The sequence below is a fragment of the Corvus brachyrhynchos genome, unplaced genomic scaffold (assembly GCF_000691975.1).
Source record: "Corvus brachyrhynchos isolate BGI_N302 unplaced genomic scaffold, ASM69197v1 scaffold279, whole genome shotgun sequence".
Classification (NCBI taxonomy): Eukaryota; Metazoa; Chordata; class Aves; order Passeriformes; family Corvidae; genus Corvus; species Corvus brachyrhynchos.
Genome location: NW_008246060.1, coordinates 4,077,589 through 4,105,251, shown reverse-complemented (window position 1 = coordinate 4,105,251; position 27,663 = coordinate 4,077,589). Strand labels below are relative to the sequence as shown.

Below are 27,663 nucleotides of genomic sequence, written 5' to 3'. Positions count from 1 at the left end.
TTTCCCTTCCCTAGAAAATGTGTAGCTTTGTGAATGGAGTGTTACTCTGGGAGGAGAGAAAGGCAGTGAGGGGGAAAAAAGTCACATCACCCAATCTGCTACACAGAAAATAAAAAAGGCAATTTAGTCCAAAAAACTGAGTAAAAGAATAGGAATGCAAAAAGTATCCATTTAACTCGAAGCTTTTGAAAACCAGTTGTAGGGCTGTGGCAAGATGTGTTTGACACATCCTAATTTCCTTACCTATAGAATGGGTTGTAATATTTCCCTTGCATTGCAATGAAATAAGTTAATGGAGATCTTTGAAAATGTGATAATCAAAGTGAGGCTTTTTCCCTACGTCCTTATTAGCTTTTGTAATCCAATATTTTAGTCTAATAGTTAAAAATTAAAATACAATGTGCTCTGCGAAACAACAGAGTTCCCTTCCCTGGTAAAGCAATGTACCTGACCTTGCTGCAGTTCCAAAGCTTTGCTGGATGCATGGAAGTCAGAAGTTTGGATAGGATTGTTCAGATGGGAACTTGCAGGGCAGAGAGAACAGGGCAATTCCAGGTGCTTTCTGCTGGATGATGGGGAAAGCTGAGGACAAGAACATGTGCTGGCAATAAACCCTTGCTTGCAGGCTTGATGCTTGAGGACTTGGGTGGTTTCGGGTTGCTTATGTATTTTTTTTTCTCTTTTATGTCCCTGTTGCTGCTGATAAATCATGTCATTAGTGTGTTAACCAGTAACACCAGGGAAACACCCTCGATGGAACCTCTTTCTAAAGAGCAGTGAAATCCTGATGTGTCACAGGCACCAGCAGCAGAGTCCCATCTTCTACTGCATTTCTGTTTCTTTTTCACTAAAGAGGGTGACTTCTACAATGAAGTTGCATCATAACAAACATAAACAGAGTATACCCAGAATCCGAAGCAAAACTTGCAGACTGCCTGATGAGTTCACAGGTTTGTGCAGCTGGTGTGTCAACATCACCTCCAGTTTTTGATTACTGTGCACTTAAAATCACAGTTTTAGTATCAAGTTATTGGAAGTTCTTTGACACCCAAGCAATTTTCCCACTTCATTTATACTCAAAACACTAAACTTAACTCAGCACTTTTCAGCATTCTCATCTCTAGGCACTGATTGTCAAGCCACCATTTCATTTTTGTATTTACCTTGATTATAAGACCTTAAAACTGAACTTTTACTGTCTCTGCCTATTAGCTATTAGTTTAATGTCCTTTTATAAATATGTCTCAGTATCAATAGGGAATTTGAGGATGACTCATTTAAGAATCTATATTCATGACTGTGCACCAAAGGTGAGTGACAGGAGAAAGGATTGGGCAAGGAAAGCAGATTTTCTGTTCCTGACCAAGACTTCCTATTTCTTACCATCTGTTTTCACCCTGACTCCCTGGAGTATGTTCTGGACATATGCTTCCTCACCTCTTGAAGTCAAATAAATCCTAATTAATTTGATTTTCTATAGATTAGTGTTACAGAATTGCTAAGGAAGCTCCTGGAACCATGGGAAAGAGGAAACCAAAGAGCTGGAGTGCAGCGGTGCAGCCGCATTCCAGCAGCTCCCTCTCTTCCCCTTTGTTTGGAAAGGTTACAGGTGCTTCCAGAGCCAGCTCCTGCCCCCATGGAAATAACTGCAGGCAACATGCAAAGTACAGCTTTACTCTGCTGGCATTTTGTCATCTGATGAGTGGTCAAGTGAAGTCACCTGATGCTGCTCTTTTATTACACTCGGGTTTGTTAATCATCAGTGTAAATCTAATAACCTTTTCTTCATGAAGACCTAGGGCACATGAGCACAGTGCTGTACTTGTGCCAAAAATATCAGGAATCACACTTCAGCTGACTGAGAGCCTTGTGAAGCTCAAAATCCCCAAGAAGGCCATCTTTCCTGTACTTGATCACAGTGGTCTGTTCCCTCAGGGACCTTTCTGCAATGGAAACCCCTTGGATTCTCACAACTGAAAGGCACAGGAAAATGGTTCCCATCCAAACAGACTTTAATCCTTCCAACACATGCAGCAAACTTACTCATCTCCCCATAGCCTCTTCTAATTTTAAAGGGACAATTCTCTGTAAAAGCAACTCATGGGCTTGTAACACATAGGAGTGAATAGCAAACAGTTCCTTGGCTTATCAGCAACACCTTTATCAGAGACTCTGTCACTGCTCTGGTGTCCCTGTTTCTGATGCCACAGGGAAGTCCGGCTGGGGAAGTAGGAGACTGCTGGAAAAGCGCTCTGTCAATAATCCCACGAAAACAAGGATGAACAGTTTAATCATGATGTACAGTGCATCATGCTTTTCTTTCATAAATGCATGTGCTCATAAAATGCTGTTTGTCACATGGGCATCAGCTGCTTGGGAGCACATCATTTATCCCTGCAAATGGCTTGGTGGCAAGGGGTTTCACCAAGGAAGGTTCATGCAGTTACAGGGTTCCATCACTTCTGTCCTTCCTAATTCAAGCCCTTGAGTCACGTGAAAATTATCTGCCTGGCACCGTTTTTCCTTCCAGAGGCTGCATACCTAAGTTGCACTAGTATTTTATGGCAGTCTAATTATATACTCAAAAAGTTTCCCATGAAAGAATATCACCATCTCCAGTTAACCCCTTGGGGCCCTGTAAAATGTCACAGAGCAGCAAATCTGTGCTGTGTTGGCTTTCATTGGGTGAGGGGTACAGGCAGGACACACACAGGGGGCTCTGAAGAGGCTGAAAAAGCAACAGATGACCTATGAGACAGACCTTGCCCTGTTTACTGCTTCTTCATGACTGTTCTTCCTGATCTGCTTCTACTTGCTCTTCACAGGGCAAAATTCCCATCATTTTTTCTGTTCAGCTGATAAACATGCACACCTCATCTCTCTGCAGGTTAAATAATATTTCCTAGTAATGCAGTACAGTTGCAAAAAAAACCCCCAGTTACTGCTTTGTCTCTGGGATGAGCTCCAGAAGAACAGGCAGGAAGGTTAGGGCAAGAGTCTGATATGATATTCTGAAAGGGACTGTGATGCCATTGGGATGCCATTTGCTTTTCATTTTCCTTCAGGGATTCAGAAGGATAGCTCTCACTTAGAAGGTAAGACATTCTGTCTAAAATGATGAAATCCCATTCTAAACTTGGTCCAAAATAAATCCTAGTCTATGATGGCTTTGAAGCACTTCAGAAAGAGCTTTGTAAATTTCTATCCACAACCTGGACGGGAGGAGAGACAAAAAGTAGCCACATACATCATACATCAAAGAAGAGCTGGAAACACAGACATCTGTATTTGGGTATGCACAATTTTATGTAAACACAGACATCTGTATTTACAGATGTCAGGCCTTGTGCCTACTGCAGAACAACAAATCTACCAACACTAATATTGGATATGAAATGTTTCCAGCTGAGGGGTTAAATCTGCACCAGAGCTCTACCCCTTACACCACACATCCAACGTGACTTGGGAAGCACCAGGGAAGAACAGAGGCCTTTTCAGCAGTTGCTGAGAGGGGTAATTCTAGAGTCAACACTGCAAATGTGTTTCCAGAGACAGCAGCAGAAGCTTCCTCATTTCTACTCTTCCTTTACACCCTTTACAAAAGTTATGGTTCTGCTCCCCACAACTCAGCCTAGGCAGATGGGGGGCGGGGAGCACTGCTACAGACTTACTATTTAAATATGAGAAAATAGAAGATGAAGGGAAACTATGAAATCTCTCTACTGGCAGCCAAAATGCCAGTGCAAGAGATCCTTGATCAAACAAACAAAACAGAAGCTATCTAATCAAGTGCTGCAGCTACCAAGTTTTTATATTTGGTGCAAGGAAACACAGGAAAACTAAAGAGAAATATTTGCACATCTTCAGCTAGGCTCTCCACTCACTGCTGAAAGCAGTTGCAACACAACCCTCCCTGCAATTCCCTGGCTGGAAGAAATTGTCTGGTATTACAGGAAGGTTCCAGACTGCAGGTCCCTGGAAATCAGGGTAGATTATTGTGGGGTCTCAAATCACATGAATTACTAGGGAGTCCATCTTTGCATTTCAAAAGTTGTTCAGACATTGTGCCACAAACTGATCCCTGGTAAGTTTAATTCTTTACCTGACTTTCCTCATGGCTTTTTCCATTTTCTAGCTTTGCAATGGGCTTAGGTTTCCTCAGCTTTAAGTTGCCCATTTCAGGCTTTAGAGCGCAGTCAATTACAACCTGCTGCTTGTGCTGCTGGGTATCTTGCAAAGGCAGCTGTCTTTCCTCTAAGACAGCAGAGTTGTCCGGGTAATTTTCTTTGTTATCATCGTCTCTGTAAGAAAATAAAATTGAAATGCATCAGGCAGGATTTCAGACACCTGTCAAAACATTATGAAAGAAGAAGAGCAACAAGTTCCTAGCTATTCATGGCGTATTGCTTTTACTAAGTTTAGTGGTCTGCACATCAGTAACGGATCTAAACTACTGTTAGCATTATTACACACTCAACTGTGGAGCTACTTAAATGTTAGCTTTAGAGGCACTCTTGGGCTTCAGCCCCACAGTACACATTCCCCAAATAAAATCTGAAACTGTCTTCTTCATGCACAAGACTTCCCCCACCCAATGATTCACAGTAAACTGTAATCTCACAAAAATATCATCACATACAATAATCGTCCCTACAGCACACTTCCCTTTGGACAGTCTCTGGCTTTGAGGGCCCTTGGACAAAAGGAGGGTGCAAGCCGTTCAAAGTACGGTCTGAACAGCCGGAGATGTGCTTGGCTGGAAGGGACAAATATCGTGCTCCCAGTTTGGAGAAAACCTCCTCCTGTGTAAGAGCACACCTGGTGGCTTAAACAGACACTGTTACTCATGGATGCTTAGTCGGGGATCTGGGACAGGTATTTTCAATCCCCACCCAGACTACAAGGTACAAGCTCTTTCCAGGGGGACTCATCCACACCCAGTCACTCCAGCCTTAGCCTGGTCTCGTGCCTTCCGCCGGGAGCATCTCCACGGCGCCATGAAGTTACCGCAATGCAGAAGGCAAGGCTGCCTGATGAGTTGGCAGCACGAGCTGGGCTGCTTTGCTGCTCCAAAATCCCTGGCCATAGCTCAGTTTCCAGGTGGGATTTCAGATGTTAGCTTCAGCTGGTAACATCCTAAGGGTTAGCTCTCCTGGTGTGAAACTTCCACAGCTGAGGGAGTCAAGGGCCATTGAATTAAATCCCCCAGAGATTTTTTTTTTTTTTCAGAAAGCATAACTTGTTAGTTCAATGTTTTCTCCTAACGATTTTGAGCTGCCAAACTCACTTTCCATCTGTGGCCCATCAGCATCCAGATGGATGCTTGCAGGGTGCCTATGGAGTTGAACACCATTGCTGCCCATGCCTTCTCCAAGTGTGCCCCAAGGCAGTTGTTAGAGTTACAGCTTTAAAGCCCATCGGCACTCCAACAATGTGCAAAAGTGCTGCTAATGTTAAGGTATAATCTGATATTAAAATCTTCCTGAAAGGTTAAGCTGCATACCCTAGAAATCAATATGTGCTAACATAGCCATGAGAGAGGCATGCCTCAAGAATACTTCAGTTAAATTACAATTGGAAGGATTTGTTTTCCCAGACACATTCAGCAATGAGCATATCCTTGCACAGTTGCAAAACTCTGCTTATTACTGCTTTGTATCAGCTGCTGTACAGTAAAATCCAGTGTATAAACATAAGAGCTGCATCTGAATGACAGGAGTATATGAAGTTAAGAATAAAGATCATAATATATTTACTTATATAATAACAACAGTAATTAATCATATTGATCACACAAAAGTATACAAGATAACTATGCATTCCCCAGAAATACTAACAGCTTTTGCAGCAATGCCCCAGAAATTCTGCATTCATTTGAGAAGAAAGGCTTCTTTCTAATGATTTAACAGAAGCAGTCACAGCTGCATTTGCTGCCAATGGATTTCAGACAAAGTTTATAGGAGAATACCTGGGACTGGAACTGCCTGCTTGATCTTCATGCACAGAGTCTGAATACCCGTCACACCTTGAAAATGAATACAAGATAATTGCTCATTTTCTGCCAGCTGCAGAAATGTAGCTTTTAATAGCATGACAGTGCAGCTCAAAGTATAAACACATTTCTTCTTCTCCTCACAGCTTAGTTAGGGTCATTTAATGCCATAGCTGCTCCATGATAGTCTAAATCTCAGAGGAAGAAGAGGGTTTGAGATGTTAAGTGTGCACAGTTTGGTATAACATTTTCAGACAAATGGAAATAATTACAAGGAGTTCAGATGTTACCATAAAAAGTATGGGAAAATTACGAGAAATTCTGTATTCTAATTGCTTATAGTATACTTCACATTAATCCCAAAAATAATTAGATACAAATAAGGATGTTTTTCTCTCAAACTCACAAAAATATTAACTATCATAGAGCAGTCACCCTTTGTGCAGCAGGAAAAAGAATCCCCAAGTAAATTATGAAGTGAGAGCTAGTCTTAAAAAGTGAATTAGCAGTACTTTTTAAGATGCCTGAACAATCATAATCAATTACATCCCCTTAAGTTACAAACAACAGAATTGTCCTAAGGCTGCCTAATCAAAAGAAGTCGGAGTAAATATGCTAAAGTACGAGCAGTGAGGGCTGAACATGACACTGTGGCTGCATGGCTGAACTTTGCAGGATGATTTACCTGCAAAGCCCACAAGCAGTCTTTCTTCAATCAAACATGCATCCTTAAGCATGCACTCCTAAAATATGCCAACACCCAGCCTGATATTGCTGGGGTAAATTTGGGGCCCTCTCCTCACCCTCAGTTCATACTCACAGGGCACAGACACTAAGGAGGCCTGGATCCCTTGAAGTTTTCTGGCAGAGGAATCTCTTCATTATGGGCGAAGCAGCCTGTACTTTCGCTGACTTGTTAAATTTTGGGAGAACTGCCCCACTTAGAAGAGTACATTAAGTGACACATTCATAGCTCTGCATTACAATTTGATGGCAAGAGTTTTAATATATTCCTCTTTCCCACCAGTCTTCTGCTGGTGTCTATATCAAAAGCCAGACTGCAGCAGAAAATATTTAAAGGGCCACTCAAGTGTTTACACTTCCTGAATACATCAGCATATGCATGAAAGAATTTGCTGCTCACAACTGGAGCACAGAACAACAGTGGCAGATCCCTCTAATCACACAATATTCCTGCCATGAGTGCAGCTTTCCCCACATGGCAAAGTGGGGTGATGGGTGGAAGACAGGGGTTGATGTGCAAAATGTATAAACTCCCTGTAGAAATCTGGTTGCCTCTGGATGTCAGTCACACCTTCCCCTCTGGCCTATCCCTGTAAGGTGTGAGCACAGGACACACTGGGGTATGAATAAGGAAGCCCAGGGTGGAAGGAACCAGGATCCTGGCTGTAGAACTAGATGGGATATTTCAGAGGCAGGAAACAATAGAAAGAAAATGCACTGTGAGGAGACAGTGCCGAGGTCGGAGCTGGATGGACAGAGCTCCCACCACAGACACAGGAGAAGGAGAAGGTGCCACCAGATGGGGTGTGCACCATGGGCCAAGCCATGGCCAGCAAAGTCCAGGGATCCCCTAAAGGGACAGAGTCTCCCTCCTGCGTGTGCCTCAGAGAGAGGAAGTGGGAGGAAGCAGCTCTGCCACCAGTTTCACTCCCCCCTCCTCTCACCAGTCACCTCACTTGGCAGACTTCAGTGCTGAAGGACCACCTTGGCAATGGGGAACACTCTCTGGAGGGACAAGGGATGGCTGAGCACAAGTCCAGCAGCCCAGTCTGTGTGAGCACACTCCTTAACTGGGGGAGCTGAGCTGACTGTAAGGAGGTGATCTCGAGAAGCTGAAGTCCTAACTCAGCATCCAGCAACTGATAGAAGTCATAAAACAAGACACAACTTGTAAACAACATAAGTGAGTGTGACAAAATGTATTTGAGTAACTGGATGGCAGTAGATAGGAAAGATAAGCAATAATGAGTCAGAGAATACAATGACCATCACAAAATTTAAAAGATCATGAGGAAGTTCAGAAGCAACACACTCTAAAATTTCCAACAGACATTTTTGTCTGTGCAAGAATAAATAATAACCAGGAGGCTGAGAGCTCACTCACACAAGAGTGCTTGAGGCTAGGACCACAGCAGGACTTTTAAAAAGATGAATTTTTGATATAGTGCAAATAGCCATCATTAAAACATGGAGTAGTTTTACCTTGGTTTCTTAAAGAAATGCACCTTCTGTGTTCATGCCACTTGTCTGCACATACCACAACAAACATGCACACCTTCCTTTCCTCTCACCAATAACTTGTCTTGTTGTCCAGCTGTAGCTGTATTTAATTGATAGGGTGATGTTCAAGAGTTTGGTAGGTTTTTTGATAGTGTGTGGCTGTGTAGCAGAGAGAGTTCCCACCAACCAAAAAACTGCAGCAGCATCTTCCTCACTCCTAAACCATCCAAGAATATGCCACAACAGCTTCAGGTCAGAAATCCAAATGGGTTGAAGCTTACATGGGGTAGGAGCTGTCTTTTGACAAAACCAGTGATGATAATCCTTTCCCTTCAGTGCCCAATCCAGCTACTGACTGATGGATATGACTCTTAAAAGTAAGTACATCCATTATCCATCTTATGGCATGGGCCAGAGCTGGGTCAGAGGTGGGATCCCAGCCTAGACGGAGTGTTGCTCTGCCTCTGGATAGTACTGCCTCTGTGTCTCTTCCAGGGTCTCTGGGTTACTGGGATCAGCTTCTTTAACTTTCTTCCATTTTCACCTTCCCATAGGAGCCATTTCAGAGCAGTGTGGAAGCTGCTTGCTTTTGCTGATTTGACCTTTCAGCTGCTCACGTGAACAGCTCCCAAACCAGGCTGCATGCATGGCTTGCTGGGAGCTTCACACCCCCAGGCGCTCGCCTTGGCTGGAGAAATGCTCCTGAAAGTGCTGTGCCACTGGCTTTACATCATTCAGGAAGCCCTGCCTTTGCCACAAATAAAGACAGAAACTGTTAAATGACGATGTCTAAATTTGCATGGCAAGCTCTCTCTTTCTTCTGCTAAATAAAAGTAAATCTATTTTCATCTGTGTTCAGAGATGGCCAACACAAACAATGAGTGCTGAAATCAGTAAGAATTGTGTATCCTCAGCAGCTCTCAAAAACAAGATTTGGGGGAAGGCTCCAAACGAGTCCTAGGAAGGGCAACTCTGGAAACCAAGTTTGTTCAACTGGACAATGCTTTTCAGATGTCATTGTTCACTCGCTTTGTTTTCTAAAAGCACGTTTCTACCCCTTTGTTTGGAAATATAAGATTGAACACAAAACCCCACAAACCAGAACCAACAACAGCTGAAATGAGGGAGATCCAGCCCTCAGGCCTGGCCCAGCCCAGCTCTGCCACTCTGCTGGCTCTCACCCTGCACCCCTCTCCATCTCCCCATGGGCAGGGCTGGCATCACACTCCCAGCTTTTATACCCTCCTGGGTTTAATATGAAGCCCCCACAGAGAAAAGCCATCACCCCCAGGTCCCAGAAACCTCAGGGGTGAGGCAGGCCTGGGGGTCGCTCCAGCGGAATCTCTACAGGAAACAATGGATGTACTTTGGGGCAGAGAAAAGGGAAGAAGAAAAAAATATGAAAAATGTATTACCTGTTGTCTGGCTATTTCTCTGTGAAGGGGGAGCAACCCAGAATTTTACAGACCACAATTCATCACTTAACTAACAGGAACACAGGGAATGAAAACAAACAAGCATACAAGCAAACAAAAACCCCTCCATGATTTATTAGTTTCAGTGCAATCTTTCCATATCTGCCCCAATCACAAGTCCCACAAGAAGTGTGACTAAATTTAAATATTAAATAAAGCAAGGAAATATAAGAAAATAAAGCAAAGCAGCATAAGGGAGGGAAATTCCTTAGATCCCTTTGAAATATTACTTTTCCTGTAGTGGTTATGACAACACTTAGGGATGGCTCAGATGATTACAACTTGGCCTGCTTTCAGAATGTACCCTGTTCCCACAGCACTCAGCAAACAGCTCACTGTCCAGCCAGAGTGGTTTAAATTATGAGCATTTTAGCAGTGTAAAACTCACCTAATATACAAACAAATCCATACATCATTTTCCTCCTGAAAAACAGCTTGGCACCTTACTGCTGCAGAATCCTCCCCAAAAGCTTTTGAAACAATCAAAAGCATGCAAAACAATAATATACAGAACACCAATATTGAAGTGGTTTAGACTAAAATAAGACAAAGACTATTTCATGTGCAATAGTTCCTAGAGCCTTTGCCTTTCTAACTTTCTAATGTCCTCCCTTGTTCTGTTGTCTCTGTAAAACAGCAAGAAAAATCAACACATACATCCTTATGATTATGATATATACAAAAGGCCTTCTAAGGAGTTTATGTAATTGATTACAAAGAAATGACGTCTTTGGTACTTGGCCTGTGTAAATAATATATTTTTAAATATTTGCTGATAATTCTTTTTCCTAAAACTGCTTGTGGTAAGTAGAGACCATGTGTCCTTAGAAAACAGACGTGCTTGTGTTTGATGGGATCATCAGTACTAGCAAGGAGCAATATTTTAACAGGAGGTTTATCCCACACTGAAAATCATGCATTTAAACATGTGTGATGTGCACCCAGTACATATTCTCCCAAGAAAGGTATTTCACTGCTAAATGGTCACAGAGCATTTAAAGACAGCTGCTTTATGCAATCCTTCCCATACAGTCAATAATATATTTAGATTACTGAAAACACAATCAAAATATATGACAGATAGCTTGGGACTTCTCACATACCACTTACAATTATTCTGTACGGTACCTAAACTCATCATTCTTGTTTAAAAATAAGGACATTTTTAAAGTGTTCACTTACTCTGCTAAAGCTGTCGTGTTGAAGGACTTATCCTGAATGCTGAAACAGAAACAAGAAAACATCAGATAAATCAGCAAGGCAGGCAGGCTCCCTGTATCTTCCTCAGTTGTAGGAACACATGCACAAACATGGCATTGCTAAGCACGTCTCTGTGTGCTCGCTCTACATGCACAGCTCTACCTTGGGCTGCTCTGCACATGCTCGTAATCAAGGAACCACAGGGATTAGTCCTACAACACTCACAAAGCCCATCCAGCAGCACTCAGAATTCAGGCAGGGGTGCAGGTAGACCTCAGATCACAATCTTTGACAGCTGTAACAATGCTGCTAATAAAAGCTTAGGTTTACAAACAAGCATTTGGCATTCTATCCTTTAAATGCTTGCTCTGTGTAATTGGCTCATCAAACACAGGGGGTTTTATTACTTAAATAGGGTTGCCCAGCTAAGTTGTCTGGAGGTTTTCTTGTTTAGTGGTCTCTTGCATACTCAGCTCATGGGCAAACCCCAAGAGATTCTACAAAAAAAAATTGGCGGAAAGGACGGTTCAAGTAGGAAAAGGTTATGAAGCTAACAGCAAGCAGTAGATAAAACCATTCCTGTGAAAGGAAGAGCTGCTGTGCTCCTGCAACAAAGTGTTTCTGACCTGACGTAATACATTCAGCAGGGTCAGCTCAGGATATTGCAAACTGCTGGGTTTGAGGCAGCAGTGGAATTCCCCCTGGAACAACACCCCTCAAATCCAGTGAATACAATCTTGGATCATCCTGAAATCTTACAGCGGCAAAAATTAAAAAAAAAAACAACCCCAACCAGCAAATAATCTCACTGCTACATAGCAGAGATGGGATTTTGTTGTTGTTTGGGCTGGGGGAGAGAAAGCAATGCAGACAACAACGCCTTGTGAGCACTCCTGTTTGTGACAAAGGCATCTCTGAGACGCCAGCATCAAGCAGAGCGGGGATAAAGAGAGGCACCTCCTCCTCCTCCCCGCAGCAGCAGCTTGTGCCTCTGCGTGGTGTTGACACACATTCCCAGGCAGCAGTGGCAGCCAGGAATCACAGCCCTGACAATCGCTTTTCTTTCACCAACAGCACTAACAAAGCATCTTCACCTCGTCCCAGCCTCCCTACCTGCTCGCACACACTGCTTGCTATTTTCTTTCTTATATTGGTACACATTTGTCAATGTGTTTAATGACATGAATTACCTGGGGATCAGAATATCACAGCCAGTCTGCAGGGACTTCTGCCCTACAGAGAGCAGGGTTTGTGAGAGAAGAGTGAACAGAAAAGCTAAATTTAATGGTTAGCAGATAAATCCTGCTTTAAAACTTAAATTTCAAATTTTTTTTCTCCTCCTGTTTCCAGTTCCTTTGCTCTGACCATACAAATATAAATTTCTTTATTGCTATTCTATTTGCAGGACAGCAACTGAACAAAGGTATGCTTCTAGAGGTTGTGGGACTCAAAAGCTCAGTTTACATGGTCAATAAGTAGTGTCATTAAAAATAAGTGATATTATTTTTAATGAATATATTCCAGAATGCTTAAGTGCTTGACTCTTGGCCATTGATTTTCAATGGTCAGGCTAGGTTCACAGCTAGCACTTCAAGCGTGTAATGGAGGAATCACTACATTTTATCACAAAATCACACTGATAAGCATCACAGCTTGGCTAGAGTAGAATTTAAAGAAGGACTGGGTACCTACACTCACCCACAGAAGAAAGGGAGTGAATGGAGAGTGCTCTTACAAACAGGACTTCTCCATTTGTGGGTGCATAAGTTAAGGTCTATTCCTCTGCAAATTCACTGCAAACACACTGCGGGGCTTTGATGTTATTACTGATAAGATAACATGATTGAAGATTAGTTTGTAAGACAAGGATGCTTTGGACTGAGACCAAGTTTAAAGCATCATCACTTTTCTGTTGTTTGTCTAGACTTTGGTGCTGAGCAGCGATTGCTATATCTTTAGGGAAGCTCTTTACACAGACTTCCACTAGTTTTAAAGATAGCACTTGATCAGTGTAAATGACGAGTCTCTTCTTGTGAGGGTGTGAAACCATTCAACAAAAACCAAATTTCGTGTCAAACAGGAATAATACTAACAAATGCTCATAAGTAAAGTCCAGCCAAGCTCAGGAACCTGTTTCAGAGCAATGTCCCAGTCAGATAAATGGAGCCACCCTGCTCCTGGGGAACACAAGAGAGGAACTGCAGTAGACTCACAATAACTTTACTTTTCTTCCTTTACCAGAAGGAAATAATTTGTCTTTAGGGGCAAACACTCATTTCAACAGCGATGTTGACTTGGGCCCTATTGGCTGACCCCAGCTTCTTCCACCTGCTTCCCATCCACATACTTGGGGTGAGACCAGAGCAGGCAAAGAGCCTCTGGCCTCACAAGGGAGAGCCAAAGATACTTGAGCCTTCATCTCTGCTTCCTTCTAAGTCCCACGCACGGAGAAAACCTAAAACTGCTGTTACCTCCTTTTCTTCAGTAATGACATTCAAGCCATTTAGGGCTGTAATGCTGTGAAACATCACTCTTTAACACACTGAAATTCTCAGTGCCAGATGTATTTCATCACCACATTCAGATGACATGCCAGGCTTGTCATCATCATGAAGTCTCAATGAAAATAAAGCTACACCTATGTGTGAAGTAAGCTTTGAAATTCCCCACTGAATAGCAGATAAACTTTTAAGGATTTTTTTATTTTAAATTCATTAGAATACATATTTCTGAAATTTTGAAAATAAAGGCTTTAAAATCAGTTTTTCCTTATTTCTACTGAACAGTTTTAGTGATTCATATTTTTGCAAATCCTGTCTATGAAAAAACACTTTTTCTGTGGAAAAGCTTCCCATTTTATACCCAGTTTTATTCTTACCCTCTTTTGCCAAATGTTGATCAAGCCAATGTAAACATCACATGACAGCCCTTAGCTAACAACAAAAATGTCAGAGATCCCCAAAGAAAACATCTACCTACATTTTGGAGATACCAAGATTCAGAAATATGTTGCTGTTCACTAAGATTGGAAGTTTGACTAATATATTGCCTATTTATGGCTGACAAATAGATTGTCATAGAAATTCCATTCTTTATTTGGTTGGTATCATCAGGAGAAGTACTGCTAGGTCAGGAAGAAGAATGAAACAGGAATCACATCATCCAGCTTGGTTTTGCAAGTTACAGACACAATATTCAACATAAATTATATGTTCACAAGCTCAGAACAGCATTAGCTGGCAGTGAGTGCCCTACAAAGACTGCAAAAGGAGAGAGAGGTAGTGAGACAAAAGTGGGCAGAAACAGTTCTGGCTTCAGCAGAACAGGAGAGCACAACAAGCAAAATGTCATTAATAAAGGAGGAATAAGAAGCTCTCCAAGCTGCAGTTGTCTAAAAAGTGTCTAAACCCACCTCCCACGCCCACATCCCGGCAGGTTTTGTGGCTTTTTGGGTTCACCTGCAGAACAGAACCTTTGCCTCAGTTTCCAGAATTTGCTCATTTCACTAAATGACTGTTTTCTCTCAAGGGCATTTCTGACTCAGACAAATGATGAGGCCTTTCAACCTCAGAACTACAGAATAATGAAGAATTTGTACTGGGAAATAAACTGTATTTTAAAGGGGAAATTACACATTTACAAAGAACTCTACACTCTCTAATGTTCTGGGAAAGTCAGTATTTCTGCATGTAATATCTACTACCTAATGACAAACTCAGTGCAAGCCTACAGGGTGTGATTAGCATTTATTGCCAGACTATTTTTTATTATTATTATTTGTTATTCCACAGAGTCCAGAGTGCCTGTGCTGGAATTGCTGCATCAAAGGCAATTATAATTTGCAGTGCAGTCAGGCCATACAAGGGAGCTGCCCCGGGCACCCTGGAGGGATGTGAGAGGCGCAGTGTGACGCACACTGCAGGATGAGGAGCCCAGGGCAACGCCCTCCAGCTCGGGGAAGAAGTTACTCATGTTCCACTACCCAAATAAAGGGAAACTTGGAATGATCTCCCCACTACTGTCTTTCTGGATGAAGTCAAGTCATCCCTGCCAGACCTAGCTGAGCTCAGAGACTCATAAAAATATTGAGCAAATTTGTTTTTCTTGGATCATGTGTGCTCCTGCCAAGAAACAATACCCTGAAGTGCTCCAGCTGTCCTTCACCTCTCTCCAGTTGTACCAACCAGGAGGTGCACTGAGTCCCGCCTGTTGGCATGCACAGCATTTGCTGCCATGGACAGAACACAGCTCCACTGCTCTGAGGAGAAGATTGAATATGCCTCCTTGGCAGGTCACACTGCTACTTCTGAGGCCACCACTCCTGACTTTTGTTTAGCAGGAACTCAGTTCGGACTTCAGCAAGTCTGTTGTCTTCCCACACACAGGATTTGCTTGAGGGATAAGGGCAGGAATCATTCCACAGCAAAACATTAGCACTGTGGATCGCTCCAGTGCCTCTCCCTTTCTTCAAAAGCGATCCTGCAGGATATTTTGCTATTTTCCAATCTGTAAGACATAAACCAAGGAGCTGCCATGTGAGAGAGGAGTCACATGCTCTCTCCTGTAGTGATAAATACTGAGTGCTACATGCTGCGGCTCAAAATACCCATGTGTTCACCGACTTGCTTTCTTGATGAGCAGCCTGCCTTTTTATGGGCAACATTCTCTGAAACATCAGCAAACATCTCAGGAGAAATTAAACTAAAATACAGCAATTATATGTAGGAGCCGATTGTGAGCCCTCAATCCAGTTTCTACATCTTTGATTTTCTTAGTGACCTAATTAGGACATCATCTGAGAGGGGGGAGCCTGGGGGAAAGAGCACTCAGTTGATCTTGCTGTGTGTCTTAAAATGAGCCGACAGGCTCACACAGGAAGAGACTCCAGCTGAGCGTAGGTGCAGACACAGTTGTCATAATGAAATCCAGGGAAGACCCATAAGGTGCCTTTCTGTTGGGCTGGGTAAAACTTTGAGCACCTGCACAGACCTTCAGGTCTGTGAACATGTGTATTTTCTGAAGAGATTTCAGTGAGCAATCAAACTGCACAGAATTCCTGGCTCAAGCCTCCTAAGCAGCAGGCCCATGAATCCCATACACACTCCCATAGCACACCCAAGTTTGCACTGAGGGGGGCCCATCTACCCTGTAGCTCAAAAGGTACAGATCCCTGCTCTTTTAAAGGGAAAATTACCATGGAGCTACACAGTTTTGTGCAGACTGTGGACTACTACAGTCCCATCACTGGATTACATTTCTGCAGCCCAGGTGCACATACCTGAGCAAGCACCAACAGTGGCAGTGGGAGAGCTGCCACCAGCACAGCCAACTGCTGGGGCAGGGAGCCCACACCAAGCTCTGCTGGAAGGCTACACCACTCCTGGTTTCCTGCTTAACCAGTATCAGCTGATTCCATACAGGCCTCTGGTCTGAGGAAGAGTGCTAAGCTGGAAATACAGAACCGTGCCTCTAATTTTGTTATTAAATAACAAGTTGTTTTATGGAGTCCCATCAGCTCTGCTGAAAATCGCTGTAAAGATGCCCAAGGATCATTATCCAGCACTCACAAGGCTGCATGATAAGCCCAGCTGTACCAGCCTAAGTGGTGCTACTGACTGAGCTACTACTCAGCTGCAGTGAGTTTAATACCGTCACAGATGACAAAACTATTTCCAGCAGGTTTACACCAGTCAGGCTAGACTCAATACAGAACTAATTCATAACCAGTTTTTCCTCTGAACATTGCAAGATGAGGAAAAATACACACATATCTTTAATTTTTATGTTTATGTTCATTCCAAACATCCATTCACAGAATCATAAACCTCAAAGGCTTCAGTATTTGTGTTTTTGCACATCTGCCTGTAGTAATGCACTCACCTACGAGGTACTTTGCAGATCTTGCTCACTCTCCTCCATGTAACTAGCAGACCAGCTCATACTACCTTGCCTCACCTGGAGCTTTATCTTCCCAGCAGCAGAGAAGCCAGAATGATACAAAACAAAATCAATACCAATCTAGAAGACATGTATCAAAACCAACCTAAAGCAACTGCTGTCTAATTTCAGATCTTAGTGACATATAGGAGAACCTCTTTAATTAGCTTTGTCAAAGAGTTCCATTATCAGCAATTACGTGCTTTCAGAGGACACCTGACCTTCCCCCTAGGCATTACTGTGCACCACATGACCCTCACTGATTAGTCCTACTGATATCTAAGGGACAGGTCAGCTAACATGAAAGACAGATTTGCAATCTGTCTGCCTCTTTCTAGTTTACAAAACCTTCATGGGTGTTTCTACCCTCTGACCACGAGCAGGAAACACCCACAGGCTGCTCTCAGAGGGCTGGACAGCTGTACCAGAGGGCCTGTTGCCCACAGTATTTATAGCCCAATAGGACTGGCCCCTGTGACCTGATGTGCCTGAATTTTGGGTATGAAGACAGAACATCCAAGCCCTTGAATATTTCTTTCTCAAGAGCTTACTTCCTATTTTCTATTTCTGTTGCACTGCAGGAAAATCTAACTGATACAGACGGATTATGAAGTATTAATGTATAAAATAACCCAAAACATGAAATGTAAAACTACACCATTATATGATGCTTATGCCACTTAACAAACTACTTTCTATTTATGTATTTAGATCACATTTAGAGAACTCTGAATACCCACTACTGTTTGTGTGACACTGGGAATGCTGACTGAAGTTCAGAAAGAGAATAGCAATAAATGCAGTTACAAAAGTAAAACCTGTAACTTAAGTCTCCTGTGTCATAATAAATAACCAAAACTACTTTTCTTTTGGAAAAAGAACAGTAACACAGGGATGATTAGCAGTGAATTTAACTTCCTCCATCAGAAACAGGGAAAAGCAAGGAATCTCCATTTGCACACATCAGATGCAACTATACAAGACATGGGATCCCACAGAGAGGTTTTTAACCCCATTCACTGCAGTCAGTATTTTTATACATTTGAATCTGGTTACTTCTTTGCCAAATGCTTATTAATTTCAAGGGCAAGTATGGTCAGAGAAGAAGCTGATGTCATTAAGTCAAAATTGATGTAATGTGTTTATTTATATGCTCTTTTCTGAACTTGCTACACGCATCATATAAACATAAACCCGAGACAGATCCAGCTTCTCACAGGCCCCTCTGGAGTTTATTCTGAGCCATGGAAAAATCCTACAAAGAGCTGAATTTAGTCAACTTACTCCTGGCTGTCAATTCAGACATAATATTTCTTCCCAGCCATCTTAATCTCATAGAGAGGAAAAGCTGCCCACAAGTCAGAAAAGAAAATAATGTGGTAGACAAAAGAAAGGAAACTCATGTTGGGGAACATAATAGGAAGGTACAAGAAAAATCCAGAATAAATCCATCAAATATAAGCAAACAGTCCCAATGTAAAACACAGTTATGATGGGCAACTGAGGGAGGTCTTCTGGGCATTAGCTCATCCATTTTTGTGGGGGTTTATAAATCTCCAGTTGCTCATTCTCCTTTCTGCCATGAAAAGTGCATGGTAACAAATCCTACTTTTTTTTCCAAGCTGTTTTCCGAATTACTATTTACTAAAATGTGTAGGCAGTGACATTTGAAACCCACTGATTCAGGCCATTATCTTTTCTAATATCATCATCCATTGACATCAGAAAAGTCTCAGCAGTTATACTATATTCCCCTGCACTTGTATTTCACCAAAATGCAGTGAATAAGCCACCAAATATTAGCAGCCACAGTCAGTGGTCAATTCCTGCTCAGCTTCTACCTTGCTGTTTTAATTTCTTCTCCTAGCAAGTAGTCCTCCTCTGTTTGGCTTCTATTTCTATCCAGGCTTATGATCTGTGCTTGTGTCCTACCATGTACCATTCTAATTTAACAGGGCAATCCATAGCTCCTCAGCATAAATATAAGTTTGTTCTTCCAAAGGCTGAGAATATGTTTAAGTTTCAATATATTTTAGGTTGCTTTGGTTTTGTTGGATTTGGTTTTGGGTTGGTTTTTTTTTTCCAGTAAGCCAAGTATTTTTTTCTTTTATATTGAGGGAAAGACAGAGGAAATTGTATTTCACCCAAATGTACATTCTCAGCACATTGTGTTTTTCAACACAGTAAAACATCCAGGACTGGTCACAACACTCTACAGAAATTAAATAATAAAATCCTCTTACATAATATTCAACTTTGTGGCATAAAACCAGAACCCTAGTGAAAATACAAGAAAATGGCACATGTTATGAAGCATAAATGTCTTATACACATATTCAAATTTATTTTCTCATTACTTAGAAGGATTTTCTTTTGTATAGTGGTACTTTGGGGAGGAGATGAACCTGTGGCAGTCACTGGAACACAGGACCTAATTTCTGCACAAAGCCGAGGAAATATCCCCATAACCACACACCATCTGTGCTCTTGCCTTTTTTTTCTCCTGCTGCACTGCCTCCTGCTAAAGTGTGTGTGTGTGTTTATCTTGTGGGCTGGCTTGGCTCCCTTGCTCCGGGGCGTCCTTAAATAATAAAATCCTCTTACATAATATTCAACTTTGTGGCATAAAACCAGAACCCTAGTGAAAATACAAGAAAATGGCACATGTTATGAAGCATAAATGTCTTATACACATATTCAAATTTATTTTCTCATTACTTAGAAGGATTTTCTTTTGTATAGTGGTACTTTGGGGAGGAGATGAACCTGTGGCAGTCACTGGAACACAGGACCTAATTTCTGCACAAAGCCGAGGAAATATCCCCATAACCACACACCATCTGTGCTCTTGCCTTTTTTTTCTCCTGCTGCACTGCCTCCTGCTAAAGTGTGTGTGTGTGTTTATCTTGTGGGCTGGCTTGGCTCCCTTGCTCAGGGGCGTCCTGAGATAGCACCAAGCCCAAGCCTGTCTGCAGACACGTCCTGTGCCAGGACCACTGGGACATCCCCTTTCCTCAGGCCATGGAGTCTCTTGCCCCAGATCCCAGGATCTGAGTCCTGACATAGCCAGGCCACAGGGCATTTACTGTCCTTGGCAGCACAGAAAGCTTCTACAACAGCCACTTCTCTTCCCAGTGACTAATTCAGTATTTGTTTCCAACTCCTAAGAGGAGGTCCTCTTCCAAGGACCAGGACAAACCTGACTTAACAAGACTTAGCAGAAGACCTTTCTTCTCCTGACTCAGAACATCTCACAGGGGTGTCCAGAATCAGCTCACTGAAGGGCTGCAGCGCACACAGAGGGCAGCACTCAGCCCTTCAGTTATAAAATGCACTGTTCTCCCTTTCAGTCGGTTATTTGTTTGAATATGTTCTCATCCCAGGTTAGCAACAGCTTTTAAGATTCAAAAAGAGTCTGAAGGCAATCATTTTCTCTGGGAAGACCTTGTGCAACTTCACAACAACTGCTGACACCAAACAAATGACCTTGTTCACATAAATTTGGTTCCAATGCAAACTATTTGTGACTTGAATATTTCCAGTATAGATCTGCTGAAAGGAAGCAGAACCATGTAGGAAAGAAATTTATGCAGAAAGCAGCTTTACCACTTTGCTATCTTTCTCAAAAGGGCAGAGTAAATTACTTTTCCCTTTTAAAGCATTTAAATCCTTTCTTGTAAAGCACATTGAGTGTTCTTAATGACATGATCACATCTTCTATCTCAAATTGTAAGTCCCCTGACCCTTTGATAAACTAGAGAAAATTGGGTTTGGTTTTACACTACTCAGAGAGAGTTGTAAATACAAGAAAGACATTTTCATTCTAATTTTAATAATATTTTCCATCTAGCAGTTCTGCAGCATCAATCAGAAACATACCAATCATGGAAAAAAGTTCTATTTCTAGGTGAGCTATCCATCTTTAGAGAGAATTAGAGTCTTTATAAAAATTCTCAGAAGCAGAGCCAGTGAAAAATAATAAATAATCCTTTAAAATCTGACTGTAATATCTTTTTTTTAAAAGGTTACAAGGAAAGGATATCTTGCTTTTATGTTAACAAAAATGCTGACAGTACTTATTAAAAAAGAGCAATGAATACTGTAGTCTAAATGTAGGCATATTCAGGAATATTCAGAGCTACAATATCTTCCCTCTCTATGCTGAAGTTTGAAGAACTACAGCCTACACTCTCTAACCCAAATCCAGGCTCTCAAACCCACATTTAAGCACCTACACAGTTTAAGACTAATTTTAGGTAGCCACCAAGCTGAAAGCACTTGGCCAATACATACACTGCTAATTCAGTGTCTGGGATGATGGTTGTAAAGGCTCTGGGATTATGCCTAACACTACAGCTGTGTTGATGCATGCTCACTACAAATATAGAAAAAAAATCCTCCAACATACCCAAACTCGGCTCCAACAGTTATTGAGGCACCAACCCAGTTACCATCTCAGGGCATATTTGTTCTTGTCTCCCACCCCCTCGTTCTTTCTGGTCCTCACAGATCTCCTCTGTTCTGATTAACTACCCCAAAGTTCCTGTGGGTGCAAAAGGGATAATGCCAACCAGGATAACTATTAGTATTTCCTACTAACCCCACAGAAGTGGTGGCAATCATGGATTGGTAGTGAGGGCCCTTGCTCTCTTTTCTCTCCCCTCAATGGTACACTTGGCCCATTTGTCATCACTTGTATCATGCAACCAGCCCCTCAAGTGTTTTGAGAGAATGGGCCAAAGAATGACTTTATAAACTGCCCAGTGCATAAATGTGTTCTGGCAGAGCAGGGAAAACCCATTCTCCAAAGCAGTACAGTTCTTACCACAGCATTACTCACAGCTTCGTGGAGAAACAGGAAAACCAGATAATCTATAGCCACCAAAAAGTAAGCATGACTCAATTGGGGTGACTCACAGTTCTGACTAACCTGTTTAACAGCTCTCTTTTTAAAAAGAACCAGTTTTGAAATCCTTTCTGCGTGTTCTTCCTCAATTGCCTTGCACTGCACTGTTTTAAAGTGAGTACCAAAGCACAATCACAGTGCAGGTCTAAGCAAACCACTACGATGCATAAATGTATCTTAAAGCTTTAAATAAAACGTAGTAAATAAGTGTTAGGAAGATGCATTTGTCTAGAACCTAGAAGATTATTTCTTAGTCAAACATAAGGCAGATCCAGCTGAATGCCAAGCTGGGAGGATGGAGGGTTGAGTCATGCTGCTGTCAAGTGCCTGCACCAGGCCTGCAGGTGCACAACGCTCATCGCTCCATCACATTCTCGTTTTGCGCAGTGAATTTCCAGCAGAATAAAAAAGTAGCTGAGGCCTCTCCCAGAAGCAAATGCAGCTGGGGTCAGGAACAGCAGTGCTTTTAAGGAGAACTTGAGGAACAGTCATCTCCTGGCATAAAGCAGTGTGCATCTTTAAATCAATAGGGATGTTAAATTTGTAATAGAGACGGAAGTTTAGAGTTCATTCATTATCAGCCCACTCTTCAATACAGGGTAAGTACTCCTCCTTATACGCCATTAAAATGAATCCCCAGTATTAAAAATGTTTATAAAACCATAACTACTCTTGACATCTGTGCTGTGGTGTAGACTAATTTATTACTAGCTCATTCTTGTAAACAGTCATATAGCAAACAGGAAACAGGCAGGAGAAAAGTAACCAAATGAAACCCATTCTCCAAGTGCATCATCAAAGAAAGGGTTTTTTTAATTTCATCAGTTACCACAAAGTGTCCTGTCAGCCTCTGCAGCAAATGAGGCTCATATCCACCCAAAGGAGCCAGAACTAACTGAAAAGGCTGGGAAATCAGCTGAAGAGAGGTACAGAAACTGCCCATTATATGGTGCTGTAATTCATCTGCTATTCTACTCTATCTCTTGGTGAGTCTGTAGAGGTACCATGTTTCAAAATTACACTACATCTAAAACTACACATGCAATAAATCATCCATGTAACATTCCTCAAGAGTCACTAAGCTGCTTTATCTGACATTGCCACTAATGGAAAAGAGGATTAATGGGCTTTGCTATTATTTGTTACCCTTCCCTTGATTGTGGAAAATCCAGTTGTTTTCCCCAAGTTGTTGCTGAAGGCCTTGACCCAAATCCCTACTTACAGCCTTAGGTAACAACAAAAGGTTCGTGCTGTCATTTCAAGGGTTAGGCAGTAACCAAGGGCAGATTAAATTTAATCCATACATAAAGTACAATTTGACTGATTCATGGATTGATTGACAAGAGCTGAGGGATCAGTCAAGCATCTCTGTCTGCTGTCTGGAAGAATGTTTCCATGTCATTTTTTTCAGAAATTGTTTACTTACATGTGCTGATGGACTCCTGGTTTTCCACTGTCCTCAGCATCCTCACTCCCTTGCTTGTGCAGTGTATACTTTTAGACAGATCTGGAACTGTTCCATACTCAAAAGGATGATTAAATGATTACAGCTAATGCAGCAGTCATTGTCATGAACCATTTAATCTGATGCATCAAATCTGATGCAGAGCCTCTGTATACAACAAATACGCCAATGCACAGATATTCAAGGTTTCACCCAAATACCTTTTGGCTCACAGCAAAATAAGACTATAAGGCATTTCCCCCAGTTTATTTTTAAGAGGTGGTCATTTCATTTCCTGGGAAAAATTACACTATGCAAAAACTGTATTATGCAACCCTGCATTCATTAATATTTCATTTTGTTGGCAGAAGCCAGTTCCAATTTTCAAAATCCATTATGAATGTAGGGAAGGATGCCCATGAAAGAGTGAGTCACAACATTGATGCCACTTGAAATGAGTAATCACCAACATTTTTCATAATGTCCTCTGCTCTGTGCAAAAAATAACTTTCCACTTAAATAGGAAAAGTTTGACAAAACTGGAAGCACATGTCTAAGATATAATCTCAAAAATAGTGACCTTTTCAGATGTTGTTTAAAAGTAGTCTTAACAAAATGAAATATTTATTATCAGCAGCAATCTCTTTTCACAGCAACACAAGTGCACAACCAGAGTAAGGTCGGGACACGCTCCCTCCCATGGCAGTGAAATTACACACAGAACACTTTGTACATACATATGAAAGAATTACTACGAATTTCAGAGAGATAACGAGGAATTCCTGCAGACCTCAGCCAACTACCCAGACAGGCTTTTATTACCTGGCTGCATTGCAACAGTCTGCAAACGTGCAAAGGAAAAGTCACAGCAGCTACCCTTGCTCTTAATTCTTGATCTCTGTCATACAGAGAGTTACACAGGAATTCACCATCAGCAGTGCAGCTCCCCTGCTCCCACGGCACAGGCCTGAGATGTGCACAGAATATCCAGAAACACTCAGTCCCAGGCCTCATCCAGGCATTTCCCTGGAAAGCTGCCGAGTCATCCACGTATTAGATGGGAGACTCCTCACCATGGAGCTCCCAGGAGATGCAGAGCTGAATTAACCTTCTGCGACAGAAAGTTCTGCTGTTCTGTACAGATACCCTGAATTTGCCTTGCTGTCTCCTACACAGTCATCGTATTTTCTTCACCCACCTCATCTCCCACTTGCAAAGTTGCTGGTCTCCTCAGGCACTCAGAAGGACAAATCTTAGAAGTTGTTACTTAAGGTGTCTCCTCCGTAATTAAAGATTTTAAGGAAATAGGCTCAAAACTTCTCATCTATAAGCAGACTGCCTGGTTCTTCCACAAGTGATAAGGAGACAAACACGAAGTCTGCTTCCTGTGTAGGACCACTGCCATCATTTTAAATTGTCATTGCAGCATTGATGTAGACAGCACAGTCCATTTCTTGGTGCAGAACAGCCATCTAAGCCATGAAACACCCTAGGAATCTGAAGAACCACATAGTTCCCATAACTCCAACCACCATCCAGACATCTGTGTTTCTATATAAGGTTCCACAGTGCACAGTTTTCAGAATATAATTGTTGCTACTGCTTAGGTCAGCAAGACCTCAGAATTCACCCAGTTGTAAGATTAAAAACAACCACACAGCTACGAGTATCTCAAAACCTGTCATTAATCTAATAAAACATCCATGTAAATCCATTTCAGATACCAGCATCTGCATAGCAAAGTGCCTTCCTTCTATTACTCACACAGACACAAATTAAAAATATATCAGCACTATTTGAATTCAACTTCATATAGAACTGCTTTGAACTGTTTCTAACATGACTTTGCTAAATCCCTAGACATTGAATATGAGCTTGAAGATTTTTTTCCAGTTGCTATTCAAAGTAAGATCAAAATGAAAAGAACTGGAGTCATAAATGAAAGGATGAAGAAAGTGGTGTTGCTTCCTTTAAAATCAGTCTAAGAATACTGAAGGGGACAAAAAAAAAGGTGGCTGCCTGGCAGGGACGTGCTGATGCTCTCTGGTTTACTGATACCAGGTCAACAACCTGCTAAAGCGCCCCTTGTTCCACACACCATGCATGTTAAAAAGCCTTTTGACTTGTGGAATCAAAGCCAGGCTAAGGACAAGATAAAAAAAGGAGAAATAGCACTGCTCTTACACCTGAAAAAAATTAAAAGTTAATGAATTGTTGAGCGTGAGCGGAAATAAAACCCATTGAAAGATTGAAAAGAGCACGAGTACCTCAGGTCATGGTTGTCAAGAAGGCTGATGGAACCTGAATTGGTCAAGTGGGGTGAGAAGAGGCACTGAAAGAAAACAGAGGAGAGGGAAATCAGTCTGGTGTTGAGCTTGAAAAAGAGAAGACAGAGAAACGAAAAGACTGAATCTTGATAAGTTTCCCATAAGCACAGACTGAATTAATTATGATAACAGAAATACTAGACTAGAATAAGAAGTACTGATAAGAGCCAGGGTAATTTATCTTTCCAGTATTTATAGACACAGAGAAATCCATTTTTTTTCCAAAACCTGTAATAAAGTCCTGCAAACCAAACTGTTTAGAGGAGACATATTGTGAGTGACCCCTTCTTACTGTGCAGTGTAAAGACACTGCCCTGCTTGACATCATTTCCAGCTATATTTAAAAATAGGCTGCAGGATCTCTGAAAATTTGCAAACTAATTATTCCAAGCAGAGGTTTGGGCTGGCAAATATGCTTGATTTATTTTGCCTTCCATTCAAAAAAATCAGGGATGTTATGCCATCTTTTTCGTTGAATTGATGCTCGACCATAAAAAGCCATCTGGAAATTCCAACCATGGAGCCAAGTCCAGGGACTGCTCTTTAACCTCAGCACCCCAGAGAGTGAGGACTCCAAGCCTAGGAAATAGATACACAGACAGCAACGAATGCAAACAAGAAAACACAATCTGCATTTCTCCTTTGTTTTTATTTTCATCAAAGTGCATTTCTGCATGTGCAAATGATCAGTTGGTTGTATAATGTATGTATAATTATGTATGCCGTTCTTATTTGCATCAAATCATGATAAAACTAATGCTAATTGTATGGAAAACTGACTTATTTTCTTGTGCCTATTTTGATCTTCTGGCAGTTTGCTAGTACTCTAGGGTTGAGAATATTCTATGGAGTACAGTTTATAACAACCTCTGAGAGTTTGAAACAATTAGAAATAATTACAGCACTGATAAGAATTCAGATTAAAATTAAAATTACCACAGGTTTTTTTTTTTTGGGCACCCATTTTCCTTTCTGGATGTGATAAAAACTAGTTTGACTTAAAAAAAAAAAAAAAGTCATTTCTTAACAGGATTGTATGAAGACTTTTTCATGTACAACTACCTCAGATGGGTATAAGATTTATACTGTGATTTATATCAGCCACAGAGAGAATTTCATTTTAATTCATTCTCTCCTATTGCCAGCTCTAATTTGCAGATGTTGTAGGCTTTCAGTTTAAAACAGAAGCAGAAATTCTGGCATGTTCAATGTTTGGAAGAAATTCATATCTGCAATGATAGAGGCTAAACAGATAGGACAGATGGGCAGATGAAACCAGGGGACAGAAATAAATCATGCCTTGATGTTACCTGCTTAAGAGAAAACCTTGCATGGGTTTCTAGAGCTAAACTAAAACCACACTTCTCAGAACTCTATCACTTAGTCATCAGTGACAAACTGATGAAAAAAGAAGTGAAAAGTACCAACACAGTACCTATTTTTATCCAAAATAAAACATTTCCATTTGCAGATTTTTTTAAAGAGAAAAAAATAAGAAATTGTCCATGCAGGGATTTACAAGGAAAAAGTAAGAAAATATATTCTTACCCTGTTTAGAGTAACTCTCCCCCTCTCTTTCAGCCCCTCAACCTCCTACCATTCCCATAATCCATGCACAAATTATACCAGGAGCCACAGTTCAATCTGTCTGTCCTGGAGTGTGGATACAAACTTCAGCTGTTTAACTCCAAATTCACCCCAAACTCTGGGCTGCAGAGATTTCATCTCTCCTGACCTCTCCTGTTAAACTGCTCCAGTTTGTAACCTAATTCAACACAAGGGAGGATTAGGGCTCTAGATGCATCTCTTGGTTTAGCGACACCCAATTGCCCACAAACACTACAGAAATGCTTCAATGATCTTGTAAAAGAAAAATTACTTGGGAAGTTAGGGGCTCATTTTTTCACCAAATGCAATATGCATAAATCTGCACTTTTCAGTCAGTCTCTCATTCTTTTTACAAGGCACAGTCGAGCTCTAAGACAGACATTGCTGAACAGAAACACAGCCAAGTCATCCCCTGGCTGGAGATGACCTAGAACTGAAAGAGTTATTCAGGAGCTCAGGTGCTGTTCCTGCTTTCTGAAGGCATCCTGACGTATAAGTGTGTTCAATAAATGTGTTCATCACTCATGGGG

General features: G+C 41.6%; 1 protein-coding gene across 10 annotated transcripts in view; it reads right to left on the bottom strand.

The window, feature by feature from the left end:
* FAM13C (family with sequence similarity 13 member C) overlaps window positions 1-27,663 on the bottom strand; it is a 126,776-nt gene that overhangs the window by 47,037 nt on the left and 52,076 nt on the right. For 8 of the 10 annotated variants that reach the window (XM_017746404.1, XM_017746403.1, XM_017746409.1 and 5 more), the window contains exons 7-9: window positions 10,894-10,932; window positions 5,969-6,025; window positions 4,103-4,301 (exon numbers count right to left, since the gene is read on the bottom strand). In XM_017746404.1, the coding sequence (XP_017601893.1) occupies window positions 4,103-4,301; window positions 5,969-6,025; window positions 10,894-10,932 (295 nt within the window). Of the gene's footprint in view, window positions 1-4,102; window positions 4,302-5,968; window positions 6,026-10,893; window positions 11,309-27,663 lie in introns of those variants that run through there. The other 2 variants (XM_017746411.1, XM_017746406.1) reach the window with 2 other exon arrangements.